We start from the raw sequence: 15,111 nt of genomic DNA, 5'->3' as shown, positions 1-15,111 counted from the left end.
CGCCGTGAAGATACGGCTTTGACCTAATTTGTAGATATTGGCAGATTTAACAAGATAACGCGCTATGGCAAGTTGCGTCAAACTGCGTGCGCATCCCCGAGGAGGCCGTCTTATAAAGATGCGGCACTGAGGCGTGGAAACGCTAGGCCGCTGATTAGTGGGAACGCCGAACTGGAGGAGTCAGTCGAACCCCGTTTATGACTGGCCTGCGTTAGAGCGGGTGTTCGGAGAAAAATTCGTGCGTGTTGTCATTCTAATTCAGGGTTGGTAGAGGACATAGTGAAGTCACACGTTGAGCTGCGGAATAAGCATTAGTTAAACTTGAGTTAAGTTTTTACTACGAGGTTTTAGGACGACTGAGATGGGATTACAACATATAAGGATGTAATGTAAATTTTTTGGTTTGGTTTGGTTTATAGAGGTTTAAAGTCCCAAAGCAACTCAAGCTAAGAGGGACGCCGTAGTGAAGGGCTCCGAAAATTTTGACCACCTGGGGTTCTTTAATGTGCCCTGACATCGCACAGTGCACGCTGAAATCAAGATTGGGGTAATTAGTTGGGAATCGAACCAATTACTGTTGGGTTGTGAGTGGGGCAGGCTACTACTAGGTCAATGAGGATTATTCGTTAGACGCGGTTAAAAAATATATTCTGCCCTGTGGTGTATCGCGTGATTTAGTGTGTCTATTGATGTTTTCTAGTGAGTGCGTGCAACAAGAAAGATGTTCTATTCGAAAAAAATAGGAAATAACCATTAACGCTTTCGTGTTAATGGCTACATCATAACCCTAAGGAGCAGCATAATATAGCACAAATTTTTCTTTATCGAATTGAGAGTCGTTAAACTGGTATTATCAAACTTTCAGATATTCAATAAGATAAAGAAACATTTCATAAAGTATTGGCTTAGCGTCTAACGTACAAGTAAATAAAGCACTGCGGCGCTGGTTAGTTAAAACCATCAGAGTATACATACTATACAAGGTGTTTCAGAGAAGACCAAGTATTTCTGAAAAATAGCTTTTTGGAGGAAAAATATAGCTTCTTCCGTAAAGTATTTCTGAAAAATAGGTTTTTGGGGTAAAAATGCAGCTTCTTCGGCAAAGTATTGCTAGTGTTGAAGGGCACCGGAAAGCCGGTGATATGTCTTAAGTGCTAAGCTGGTTAGCTAATTTCTGATAAATTTTTATCTATCGCAGCTGGGCAGCTGGTTGCAATTAGAGATTTCCAGCAGGTCGTTAGTAATAGCCATATCAGTTTTTACAATTCCCAAAACGCGATTGCCCTCAGCGCCGTGGACCGATAAAATTTGGCTAGATTATGCCAAAATATGCGCACTCTCGAAAAGCATGCAAGCAAAGGAACCTTTCTAGTGCGCATGGCTAGTCAAAGAAAGAAATTTGTTGAATCACAATGCCAAGGATAACACTGCTTTAGAAATTCTACAAGCTGATAGAGCTATTACTGAGGACCGGCTACAAATCTGTTTGCCACTAGAGGCCTAACTCTAATGCTTAAACAGTTAATTGCTAAAGCTACTCAGCTTACTACCAATGAACTGATTTTCTGCTGCCCGGCAACACTGGTAATACTATGTGAAAAAAAAACGATATTTGGAAGCGAAAGCTCGAATTCTCGCGTACACACCTGGAAAAGGATGTTACCTTCCAGATAAGACCTTGAAGCGGCCTCAATTAATAACAAGAACTCATCAAAATTGTGATGTAGGTGAGAATCCTACCCAGGCCACTGGCAAGCAAGACGGGGACGCTCACATTCCGCCATGACTGTTGTTTTCTTTTTTAGCAACATGATATTTACCATACTAGGTTATACATGCTCAAAAAGAGCTATATAGAGATTATGTAAAGATACTTATCTAGGGCTGCACTTCACCAGCTTGAGAGAAAACAACACAATTAATATGGCGGCAACGATAAACACAGTATCAACAACGGAAAGCAGTGCGGTAAAAAGTCTCATTCATCATAAATGTCCTCGAGTTAGTGCATCATTCGGCTCCAATGCCTTATGGGTGAAAAAAAGAGATTCAGCGTTGGGATCTACCATGGACGATTCCGCAGCTCGTAATATTCAATGATAAAAAAATGTCACTTGGTTCGTGAACAGGTTGACTGGCCATAAGGTAACGTACACTGCAGGAGTTTAAAACAAAGTACTTCTTTTGCGCCCTTTGCGGCACATCCCAAAACAAATTGGCATCGTTGCAGTTCATAAAACAGTGCTCAATCGTTTCAGGTGCATCGCACAGACGACAGTTAAGAGAAGATATAAATGTGTTCTTCTTACAGAGCCATGTTTTAACATGGAGAGCTGCGGTGTGTAATTTATAGAAAAATGTTATTTGTGCAAGGTGCAAGCGGCATTTTGCACACATAATTTAACACATCATGACCCATCAGGCCAAAATGCATAGACCGATACAACAGCGGCGGAAAGAGCGTCCCTATCATAACCTGTACAGACTCTTAGGCGAAACAAAAAATAAGTACTTGTTAGAAAATCGAACTGCCAAAAACCGCAGAGGTGCGCAAACTTCCTGCATAAAATCTAATAAACAGGGACGCTCCGTAAAAGTATAAAGAAACCACTAAGTTTGCAAACAGGGCCATGAAATCAAAGTGTAAGTGTATTTTAATAATTGGATGGGGAAAATTGCGAAAAGAAGATGGAACGGGCAACTAACTGTCACAAATATAGATGAACTAAGCAGAATCGTCCTGTGCAAAAAGGCCTGAAAAGATATTCGCGTCGCATCGGCTAGAAAGTGGATGCTAAAATAAAAGTCGCACATGATTCGATGAAAACGTTGGATGCAATGTCTAGCGCAGTGCAAGACCTGGTGTACTCTGCCAAAACGGTTCGTCTCTTGGAAGTGAATGAAGACGCGTCTAGTGAATAAACAGATATCTAAGAAATGTTTCTTAAAGATTTTTACAGATGTGTGCGTGAATAAATTAATTTGCGCGTTTATATTGCAGACATCCCAATTAAGCGCTTAACGACGTAAGTTTCCGATGAATTTCCTTCGTGCATGGCGTTTAGACGTAGCGCCATCATGCGGCACCCACTAAAAACCCCACCACGAAATGTACGATAGTCCAGCAGATAGCGCGCGTCTAGTGAATGCACGATGCTTTAGAAACTTATCTTAGAGTTATCTACTAAGCAAACAAGGGAAGGGAATGAGGGGCTCGTTATAAATATGACAGAAGCCAACAGCCACAGAAACCAAGATGCACAGGGGATTTTTTTTAATTTATTTATTTAATTTGTGGTGTTGATCAATTTAGAATATTACTGAATATGTTATCGCTTAATGCTAATTGATTGGAAAAGCAGAAGAAAAAAAGTTATCTACTAACGCTTTCAAGAATAACTTAATTATGAGTGTTTAAATTACAGACGTTCCAATTAAGCGAGTAGCGCAGTTGTCCAGAACGCACTCCAAGTTGCAGACACCAAGCCGCGTCTAATTCCTCTCTATAACCACGTTCCTATAACCACGTTTTCCTCTATAACCACGTTCAACAGTAGCTAGGCCTCCGCTAAGTTTTTTTGCCTCAGAAAATCAATTTCTGAAATTTCCTTAAATCCTTCGCTGAAACGTGGTATATGTCGGGTCTATAAGACAAGTGGAGTGATGCCGGAGGTGCAGCTGGTCGACACTGCATTGAAAAGCAGCGTGCCGCTAGTGTTAAAGATGCTGAAAACTTAATTAGCATGCAGTGTATTGCGATGTGTTGTTTTATAGAAATTGTGTTACAGCCAGGGAGGCATAAGTTCACCCCTCGATCAAAGCGGGGATGCGGACTTACGTTGGTCATTGTAAACGTAACATGTCCGAGCTTTCTAATGTTCGAGAGAACTTGGTGTGCAAAACGGACCTGCGAGAGATGGGCATCAAGAGCAATGAGCTCAGGGTAGTGCTACACCGACAGAGCGATTCCGTCTACATGAGGAGAAACACATTGCTTAGCACTTCCATATTTACAGGCTGTAAGGACGGAAACAGAAGTGTGGGATAACACTGCCGTTTTGGGTTGTCGTTCGTGACGAAAACAAGCAATATTACGGAGCGACGAAGAGACAGCCAATAGTAAGAAAAGAATACAGAGAGCACTTAAGAGTATTCATGGGCTGCAAAGTCGAAAGCATGAATGTTTCATCCCGAGTATATGTCGCAGGTTGGACTCCCTGTTGCTAGCTAACCTTTAACTTGACTTGCAGCCGTGTGCTGTGTGCAACAAGAAATCGTATGACACTACCCGGAACGCTGTGCCACCATTTTGATAGGAGAGTTAGTTTTCCTGGAATGTAAATGGCGCAGAAACTGTCTCACAACTCGACGGCTCAGTGGTAAAGGCGCTTGCCTACAGAGCCAGAGTACCCGGGCTCCAACCCGACCGTGGCGGCCGGCGCCCGTTGGCTACGCGATGTCAGTGCATGTTAAAAAAAAAAAAAAACATGTGGTCGAAATTATTCCGACCTCTACTACAGCACCTCTTTCTCTATTTCTTCTTACAATCCCACCTTCGTCTCTTCCCTTACGGCAGTGTTTGGGTGAGACAGTTACTGCGAGATATGTGAAACAGTTACTGCTTCATTTCCTTTCCTGAAAAACTAATTTTGAATCCCATTTTTATGGACATTTCAACATCGCCTTGAGGGAAGTGGTAAGGAGTCTATAAAAGCATATAATTGAGGGCGCATATGTCGTCGCTTGAAATAGCTGCAACAAGCTAGCCTCCAACTAGCAGAAGTATGCTATATGCAACCAGAAATCGTATGACATCTCCCGGAACACTGTAAGACGAACGGTGATGTCACAATTTTAATACCAAAGTCGCGAAAACTCTCTATTCTGGGAATTACTAAGAAATCTGGTTTATCATTGCCTGCTCTCAAGCAAATGACACTGCATCACATCCATTTTAACCATAAACACCGCGTACATGTCTACACAGATGGCCCAGTGACTTCAACAAATTTTGCTGTGTCTGTGGCGATGCTGGCCAGGTATATTTTAATGAAGGCGACGACTACCTATCTCGCCTCTTAAACTGGGGCAGAACTAGCTGCCCTACAGGCTGCAGTTAAGTTCATCAGTCAGAAATCCGCACATGACTGGACACTTTTCACCGACTCTAAAGCAGCCCTTCAAGGCCTGAAAGCTGCACTACGCCGCGGGTCACACGAACAACTATTTGCAGAAATCAGCAAGCTGTACCACGACGTCACATTGAAAGGACATGACATAATTTTCCAGTGGCTGCAGGCCACTGCGGTATTCATGGAAATCACCGGGACGACGAAACTGCCAGTTCTACCCACAATGACGGAATCCCTGCCAATATCCCTGTAACGCGAGCTGACGCAGCGTGTGGGCTTCGTTCCTTGAGGCTGGAGCCCACACTTTCAGCGTGGAACACGGGAGAGTTCTGCAACCGTCGCCTCAGGGCATTGAACCCTGGACTGCGCCTCCGTCTTCCAGGTGATATCGCGCGTCGTGAAGCAACATTATTTGGCCGTCCATGGCTCGGCGTTACCTTAACAAAGCAGTATGCTTTCCGGATCGCGATGGCCTACAGCCTACAAGATCCGGGGCAGTATCACAAACTTTTCTTTGTTAACTTTGTATATGACGATCTTTCGCGTGTTTACCTTGGATATAACGCACTAGTGTGCTGACCCCAGACATAACGACCTTAAGTGCGTAAACTTCGGATATAACCACAGTAAACTTCGGATATAAACAGGAATTTTTCTCTTCTATGCCATTATACCTGTCATCACGAGTAGAACATCCGCATAAAATTTGCATCCTAACTTCTAAAACGAACGTACTTTTTAATTCTTTCATACCGAAGACTAGCACTGAGTGGAACCACCTTCCACCCCATATCGCCTGCATTGAAGACGCGTCAGATTTCAAGCCACTTATCACCAAGCATATCATCGAACAAGCGTATCACCAAGCATATCATCGAATCATCGAATTTGCCTTTTGCCTGTACCTTTTACTATGTTTTTGTTTTCTTTTTCACCCACCCCTCTATAACGCCCTGCGGGCCCTGAGGGTATTGTAATAAATAAATAAATAAATGCCTTAAAACCATCCACCGAGGATCGCCTAAGAGTGTTTTTCACCAACGATAGCTGAAGCAATGAATCTTTTTAAGAAATGGCTTCAATATTGTAGTATTTCGATACTGAATAATTGCGTGGTTTCCGCAATACTCAATAAAATTATCTGCCATGCAAGCGTGCGGGGGAGGGGAGTTAGCTGTGCTTCACATAGCGTGTCCCGTATGGTCATGGTGTTCATGATAGTCCGGTGGTTACGATCATTGAAGTTTAGGACTTTACGGAATACTGTGGCTATGCGAAAGGCCTGTTTTTCTAGGGGGAGTACTGAAATTGTGGAACACTTTTTGTCTCTCACTTTCACTGGACACGAACGCAAAGCGTTGATGTACGCCTCTTTTTCATGTCTGTCCGTGTTGGACGAGCTGATTCTTTTGCCACGCAGTACTAGCTAGCCCGACAGCTAGCTCTTCGCCGTTCCTAGCGTACAGCCCATTTCTGCGCTAATCTTCTTTTTTGAGTTTGCCTGCGAACTAAAAGCAAGCTGCACTTGTGTTAGTTGTGTCTGAACTATCATGACTGAAGTTTTGTTTTAAAGAGGTATCAGGTTACATATTGCACGCCGCGCTATAAGTTACAGGTATTTTCTTTGAACGCATGACTGTGCATGCCTTACTTACATAGATGGCCTTCGGCTTTAGATTCAATTGTAGTAAGTGCTGTTTTGAAGTGTTTAAATATTATGCTTATCAGCAAAGAAAATACAACAAAGCCATTTTGTCGCTAGGCTACAAATCGTTTGAAAAACAAAAAATTTTGCTCTCTGCTCATTAGGCTTCAATTTTATTTTACTCCTGTTTTAGCAATCATTGGGGCAATTGCAGGTAAGTATGATTTGATGTGTTCATTTGTGTAAACTTTTTTAAGATGCCTCAGGCTTTTTAGTTGTGGGCTCAAATTCTGGCTCGTTAGGACGCCTAAGTATTGCTACAGCAACTTTATATAAGTCAGCAGGATGAACAGTTCGCATCGTTCTGGATTGGACGCATAACACGCACAGATATGAAGTGGCTTGTCGTGGTAGCAATCCGAAGCAAAACTAAACAAGGAAGTTGGTGGTGGTGGTGGTGGTGGTGGTGGTGGTGGTGGTGGTGGTGAAAAAATTTATCCAGAACGGACAGGAGGTATGTTTGGACCAGCCCGTAAGGGACCGATCCTTACAAACACTAGGTGGAGATCCCTAGTTTCAGACCCCAGTGGCGGTAGCCGCCGTCCGGACGCGCCCGACTAAGGATTGTTGGGCCTGTAAGTCGTGGCAGCCGAGAAGGGTCGCCTCCCAGTCCTCCCGGGTTGGGTTGGAGATGAGGGGAATAGCGGGGTGGAGGGGCAGGCCCACACCATGTGACAGGTATCCGAAGACAACGCACTACAGTGCGGGCATTGCCGCTAAAGGAGTGGTCGAAATGTTTTAGGCCTGCCGGGCACAGAAATGTATTGCTGAAGAGGCGGAGAAGGAGCCGCTCATCCGCCTTCTTGAGGCCTTTACATGGGCTAGGGTAAAGGCGATGGCTATCTTGATGGTAGGTTGCGATATTTTTGAACGTATAGACCAATTTCCAATCTTTGGGAGAGTCACAGCATCTCGTACTGGACAGACACGTGAGAAGTGCATCAGTAATCAAAATTGCTCCTATGTTACAAATGATAACGAGGGCGCTCGACTTTTTCCGCTTTTTGCTGCGCCAAACAATTCCGGCAAGAAATCTCAAACCCACTGTTTTGACAACTCATTTGTTAAAACATCGTAAGAATTAGGAAGTGCACTTACGGTTTTGTTAGGCACGACATTAGAGTAGGCGAGCCTGGTAAAAGCACAAAACTTGGGCATAGCCTGCACAGTGCAAACACAGATTTATCATTCATATGAACCGCTCAGATAAAAACATGCCCTTTGCAAAAACGACTGTCGCTGCCAGCCTCCATTCGTCTCAGAAAGGCAACGGAAAATGTTGCGCGCCAATTTTCGTTCGATTCACGCCTGCAGTTGAATATCATTTAGTGGGAGTGATTTAGGAATGCTTCTCGCAGGCGGCCCCACTTGGAAAAGTAGACAGCTGGGATTGGTTCTCCTCCGCTAGAAAGCAAGCCCCAAGAAGAGTTGCTTAGTGATGATTGCTGACATACGCCATAGAATTTTGTTGCGTTACGGGCCAACAAGCCGAAAGAACTAAGAACACGGTGGACGATCAATCAAATTTTAATTGGGCCTTGCTGGCCTAGAGCGATCCCCCAACCCAGGTCCACTTCCCGCTTCGTCGTCTTGTCCCACGACACTTTTGTTAATGATCATAGGGTTTTAGTTGCGATTGTCGATAAATTTTGGTAAATATTCTGCAAACTCTTTAAACAACTCGAAACTTAAATTACTTCTTCATTACCGAAACAATGGCAAGTATATTTGTAAGACATATCAAATTTTGACTACTTCCCTGTGTCTTTTTGAAATCTTTGTCAGATGACACATGGTTTACTTATTTGAAGTATAAGCCAAGACCCCTTCATTACGGGACGCTCGTCTCAACCCAAAAACGTGGTTTGAATGTTGATAACGTTTGGTTGACGCAGCCCAAGTGAAAGTGGTGAGTTATTGCCAACGATCGTAACTCGCAGTTTTTGCAAAAGATAGCGATATGTGACGAGCACAGCTAAACTTTTACAAGATCCTTATGAAGCATGGTCTGGCTCTAATACCCAATGAATTTCCAGAAAATGGTGTACTTTAGCGCCTGCATAATTAGTGGCGCTTCTTTTGATTTTCTTGCAAATTTCATTGCTGAATTTTCTATTTATCGCCTATATTCCTATGTTTTGCAGAATTTTAATAACTGCTGGGACCCACAGCCGCTATGTGGTTCAGAGTCAAGGACAGGAAAGTATACGCTGGTCACAGTATTTCAAATCATTTGAAAATTATGAAGCATTGTTGCTATATATAAAGCAAAGTAACTAACCCTGTTCGGAAAATAGAAAAATACATTTTTATGATATATATTACAAAGGAACATGGGTCAAAAAGATGACAGAGGGATCACTACTATGCTTATTTGGCGAATATTTAAGTAATATTGATAACTCTGACAATAGATAAGAGCTATTATGCCATATTAATAAATCAGTACAGGAATGCAACATGTCACACAAGTGAATATAATATTGCAATAACATACTATAAAGCGTGAAATCCTTTATAGCTTTAGTTTTCGTAAAAAAAAAGAGATATTCGAGGATTTAATAAAAGCGAATTTCGAATCTCATCACAAACAACATTAATACAGGGCAGAATGGCATTTTTGCAATACAGGATTCAAGTGTCACGAAAGGATCAGGAAAACAGAGTTTCACTGAATGGAAATAAAGCTTCAGTATATCGTTAAAAGGTAAAATCATTTTTATCCTGGAGCAGAACTGGAAGGTCAATGTATGTAATTTTAGAGCAGCTACTGATCGGATTGATTGAAGTTTCAGCTCATTAAAATTGCCGCCGCATGTTTTAGTAATTGTTGAGGAGGATAGAGGTAGGCACTCTACTCTGAGCCCAATACTCAATGGGATAAAAAAAGTTTGTATGAATGACCATGAAATGATTTGTTATAAATTGCTGTCCAGGCTTTCCAGTGCCAACAAAAAAGCAAAGCAGCACTAGGATATCTCACGTGTGCCTCAAGCAGCATCAAAGAGTATCATTGTTATCACTGAAGTGAAATTACTTATGGAACCTGTGGTCCATCCCATAGCCCTATCATTCACCTTCACATTAGTAGTTCACCCTAACGTGAATTTTCATGTTGTCATGTGCATAAAATGCATGCTGGCAGTTTTCATTCTTGCGCGCATTTTCTAGGATGCGTGTTTCTATATCTAGGACAGCTTGCCCTTGGGCAACGAGGCGTCCACGAAGGCCTTGGGGAGCTCTCAGATGGTGGCTCGTAGGAGCCCAGGATCGGGACGGCGGGTGAAGCGAGCGAAGAAAAGTGACATCAGTAGTTTATCCTAGAAGCGGGAGGCTGTCACCAATTTTTGGGCAGCCACAAAAGCTTAATATTCTAGAAGGAAAGTGTCATCCACTGAAATGCAGAAATTTTCGTCCCACGTGGGCTATTTAAATAAAATGGGCAATTGGATTTTATACTGCCTGTGTCAGTGCTTGCTATCGATAGAAGGTTGGATATTGATTCATGTCCACGTAATGAGAAAGCGGTGGCATAATGAGAGGGCTCCTACAGTGGAGATGTTTAGTTTAATCAAGTCGTACATAAATTTCTTCTTAATTTTAAGTGAGAAATTCGTCAATTATACGTGTGTCATGCTACAAATCCTAATTAGCCTCCATTTTTAAGTAAGAGCTATGCTTCTAACACTTTTTCTGCAATAACAATTTCTTAGGGCCATGCATGTGTGAAGGGCAGCCAAGGATAGGCAACGTTGGCGATGGGTTGGCAGTACCCGTTGGCCCAAGGGTGATTTCCGAAGATTCTAAGGCGATTGCCCTTCTCTGAGCTCGGGCCAAGCTAGGCAGCCGAGCTTGGCGCAGTCGGCCAGATTGCTTAGGCCAGTCTTCGACCGACCACAGTTTTGCCGCTTGTGGCGATCATCTTCATCCTGTGGCGGTGCACGAGGCCTCTGATAGGAAATCGGCGTCATAGTGCTTGTGTCCGTACTTGGAAACGACGACGACGTCAAACTCTTGGAGTCGTCCGCTGCATCTCGCGAGGTGGCCAGACAGGCCCTTCAAGTTGGATAGCCAGCACAGCTCGTGATGGTCATTCAGAACTTTGAAAGCCCTGCCCTACATGTATTGGCAGAATTCCGACGTGGGCCATACAATCACAAGGCACTCCCTCTTCCTATGAAAAAGTTCGTCTGGCGTGCGCTATTGATCTCTCGCGGGCTTGCAGTTTATGTAAGGGTCGGCGCCTAGCCCCAGGATGCTTGCGTTTATATGAATTTTCGCTTCGGCGCTTTCGTTGGTGTGTACAAGCACGGGCGGCGACTGTAAGCAAGGGTTAAGATCTTGGAATCCTTCTTCACCCTGCAGGAGCTTGCCACTTGAATTACGCATCTCATTTGCCTAGCTGAGTCACGGGTATGGCGATGCGCGAGAGGTTCTTTATAACTCCTCGGTAATAATGCGCACTGCCCCATAAATCAACGCAACGCTTTCTTGTTGGTCGATTTTGGAAACTGTACCAGAGTTGCTTCGGGTCGGCTTGTATTCCATCATTCCTTACAATGTAGCCTAGAGGCATCTGCACCTCGTAAGCGAAATGCCACTTCTCTGGGTGGGCTCTGACGACTTATTGATTCCAGCAACTTTTTAACTCTCTTTAGATGATCGTCAAATGTCGAGGAGAAAGCGACGGTGTCACCTATGTTCAGTTGAGTAATCTTTATTGAGTGGAGGTGTCACAAAGGCCTATTCACGTGAGAGGGGAGTAGGGACAACAAGATTACTTTTGGAGGTCAATTTCTGCCTGATGCAATACGAACTCCAAAGCGTCGTTGCTGGCCCTAGTAAAAACATTGAATGTGGTGATATGTCTTTTGAGGTGTTTCTTCCTGATGTCACAGTAGCCAGGCTATTTCCACATGCGCTGCAGCGTACCCCAGGCGTCCATGTCACACTTTCTGCACGTTATTCTCGCCGCATGTTCGTCCGCGTATTCTTTCACGTCTTCAGTGTTCTGCTTGTCGTCTGGCTCGGCCGCTGGAAGTTCATGGCTAATGCGATGGCCATTAAAGGGACAGTGAGGAGAGCACTATTAATATTTTTTTAAAGCCAAATCTGGTAGTTCGGCATTTCGTGGCTTTGTTGCCACTTGGCCGGCAGCGAAAGATGCATTTATTTCTAAGAAATTTGGATTCAGAGTTGAAAAAGTTTTTCCCGCCGCTCTGATTCAAACTTGGGATTCTCTTATGACGACACAGGACTAAGTGGCGTGAAACATGACGTGAACATGACGTAACGCAGACTCCGTGACGTAACGCAGACTCCGTGAGAGGCCGAGGAGCAGCCGAAGAGAAAGCTACCACAGGCCGCAGGTTGAAGGCATCTATCGGCTATTTGCGGCCGTCGCTACAGTCGCTTCGCTTACGTTTGCATCGGCGTTTAGCCAGCGTTACGATGGATCCCGTTCCCGAAGTCGTCAACGAAGTTCTCGCAAATAGACACCTTTAGCATACCGTGTGCCTTGTTACCCTTAGCGGAGTACCGGAAGCCCACCTACCGCCGCTGAGCAGGCGCTGATTCGTCCCGATGCTGCAGGCGCGCGCGTAGCTGCCGGGCATCTGGCGCCATCTGGCGACGTCAAGGAGATTTGTGCATGCATTGGCTGCGCCTCAGTGATTTGTGACTTCTCGGGTCATAGTGTTATGGTTCTAGCAACACTGTTTTGTCCTATGACGTCATTACGCTTGTACTTGCGAGTTTGGCCTCTGGCGGCGATACCTGTATTTTGGTTCTTGCTCTTTTCTACGTTACAAGAGCTTTGTTGTCAGTATGAGTGGCGTTTTTGTAATCAGGAGCTGGTATTCTGTCGATACAAGCCAACTTCAATTTCTCCTCAGTGTCCCTTTAAGAGATCACATCTGGCGGTGAATGCGCATACCGTTTGAATATGTCACAAACGATGTCTGGGCTGCAACCTACAATCGCCAGAAACATTCATCTGTATTTGAAAACGCTTTGTGCTTTACTTACAAAGCGCAGGTAACAATTTTGCCGTACAGCTCCTCCTGTGAGTAAGACAAGTAGCGCACATTTCGTCATCGGGATCTTTTGTTGCTGTTTCTGAGCAGCTGTTCTCATAAAACTACTCAACCAAAGTTAGCTGCGAATTCTCTTGGGGAACTGATTATGAGACCTTTACATTAAAAGAATCGGCTTCCTGAACAGAGAAGGCTAATTGAAACGCTTACCTTCAGTAGGCGGTTTGCTGGTATGTTAAAAGTAATGTATTCGTCTGTGCAAGCTATGACCATCTTCGTGGCAATCTGTAGAGCTTTTCCGTTATCCCATGGATCTAAAAGAAGCAGATAAATATCAATAGTGGGATGGAATGCATTTTAAGGTTTACAAAAAAAAACACACTTCGCACTATTCAAAAGACCACCTGAGGCCGCACATGTATGCGGCCCCCAATAAAACCAGTATCTGAATAAGCAACACAAAAGATGCTGCCGACTGTACCCTTTGGCGATGAATGCTGGACGAAAGAACGTGAACGTGTACACAACAGGCAATGGTTATACTAATATGATTGTTGGATTAAGCCGCCGCGGTGGCGCACTGGTCATGGCGCTCGGCTGCTGACCCGAAAGACAAGGGTTCGATCCCGGCCACGACAGTGGAATTTCTGTGAAAGCGAAATTCTAGAGGCCCGTGTACCGTGCGGTTTAGTGCACGTTAAAGAAACCGGTGTTGTCGAAATTTTCGGAGCCCTTCACTACGGCGTGCCTCATTGCCGGAACCCCTTCCGGACCTAAAACCCACCTAGACAAACCACAATTTTTGGATTAGGCAAAAGCACTGCAATTTTCACGCAGCCTACGTTACCTAGAGTCCCTTTGTGAAAAATAGTATTCTCCGCTTCAGAAGTAAATGGGCAGCAGGACAGCACGGCCCATATTCCTACCCTGCTGAAGACCACAATTAAGTGAAGAAATATTCCCAATTCTTTTCTTGGCTTCAATGGCAGTTGCTTGTTTCATGCATGTATCTTATTGAGCCCCTTTTTTGGCTACCCTTATGTCATGGTGGTCAAGTATGTAGTACTAGCACTGAGATCATGACGTTACTGGGCGCACATCTTATTGTATTTTTTCTAAAGTGAAATGAGAATTAGAATAAATAAATTCTGTTTAAGGTCAGAGGCATTGCGTGCGACTAGTGGCTGATTACTGACTACCATCAAGCTTAGCTTTCATCGAGTTCATAGTCGCACACAGATGATAGTTTCGTTAAAAACGCAGCACTTATATGCGAAACATCCCGGGACGATTCATAAGCGTCGCCATCAGCGGCCGCTTTAGGAGGCAAACTGCAGTGCGACAGTTTCTGTCGCTTATCCCTGATGCTGGGTTGCTCCGCAGTCGACTTTGTGGGGTCTACAGCACCTCTTTAGCCATTTAAATTACGCCCTTTTTTTCCGGTCATCTAGGTGCGTGTATACAGCGTAGCTGCTCTTCACGGAACTGTTGCTCTCGTGATGTGACATGTTATCGCTAGGGCGATGACTTAATAAGGGCGGCGAAAGCAGCATGCGGGAAATTCGAGCGGTAGCGCTGCAAGGACGCAGTCACGCTATGAACGGCTAATACAAGCCGTCCGGAGGCACACAGCCGACGGAGCGGCAGCTTACCATAATTTAGGCAGAAAAAAAAACGGCATCGGCCAAGATGGATAAATGATTTTCGTGAGCGGATGCTGAGGGAGCAGCATAGCTTTGTTATGCTGTTTCCTGCCCTTCGTCCCATCCGCGTCTCAGTGTGTTTTGTTCTGTCGCGCTCAGGTGTTAGCGGCCTTTCTGTTGTAGCATGTTCTGTTGTATGTTCCATTTTCGCATGTTCCTGTTCCTGACATTGCGATCACTAGAGCTTTTATTGCATGCTCAGCAGCGCGACTCCGTTTCATGTTGCGCCTCTTTGAAAGCGACGGAATAAACCGATATCTTTCATGTTTACTTTGGGTGTGTCACTCGCCAGCCGAGACTATGGCTTGCGAGCCCTGTTCCCTACAAGGCGAGGCCTTCATATGGCGCCCAACGTAAACATTTACTTGAGAATTGCATGGCTCGCCTCGCGAGCGTCGCAAATTGGTATTGGCCTTCCAGGTTGGCTTCTTTCGTGCCTAACCATGTCGGACATTTCAAGGTTACCTTCCGCTACCTCGCAGTCGGCAGTGAAATACCAACCGTCCCTGCCAAAACAATCTGCGGAGACGCATTTA

At 44.5% G+C, this 15,111-nt stretch overlaps 1 protein-coding gene across 1 annotated transcript in view; it reads right to left on the bottom strand.

Annotated features, from left to right (window-relative positions):
* Nucleotides 1–15,111, bottom strand: part of LOC149370298 (uncharacterized) — a 50,376-nt gene that overhangs the window by 14,438 nt on the left and 20,827 nt on the right. The window contains exons 2-4 of the mRNA XM_089583012.1: nucleotides 13,083–13,186; nucleotides 7,936–7,998; nucleotides 3,839–3,907 (exon numbers count right to left, since the gene is read on the bottom strand). Of these exons, the coding sequence (XP_089439138.1) occupies nucleotides 3,839–3,907; nucleotides 7,936–7,998; nucleotides 13,083–13,186 (236 nt within the window). The remainder of the gene's footprint in view (nucleotides 1–3,838; nucleotides 3,908–7,935; nucleotides 7,999–13,082; nucleotides 13,187–15,111) is intronic.

Source organism: Amblyomma mixtum, chromosome 1 (genome assembly GCF_055824585.1).
Source record: "Amblyomma mixtum isolate Tamu chromosome 1, ASM5582458v1, whole genome shotgun sequence".
In the NCBI taxonomy this organism is placed as follows: Eukaryota; Metazoa; Arthropoda; class Arachnida; order Ixodida; family Ixodidae; genus Amblyomma; species Amblyomma mixtum.
The sequence above is the reverse complement of the archived record's forward strand: the minus strand, read 5'-3'. Positions and strand labels throughout refer to the sequence as shown.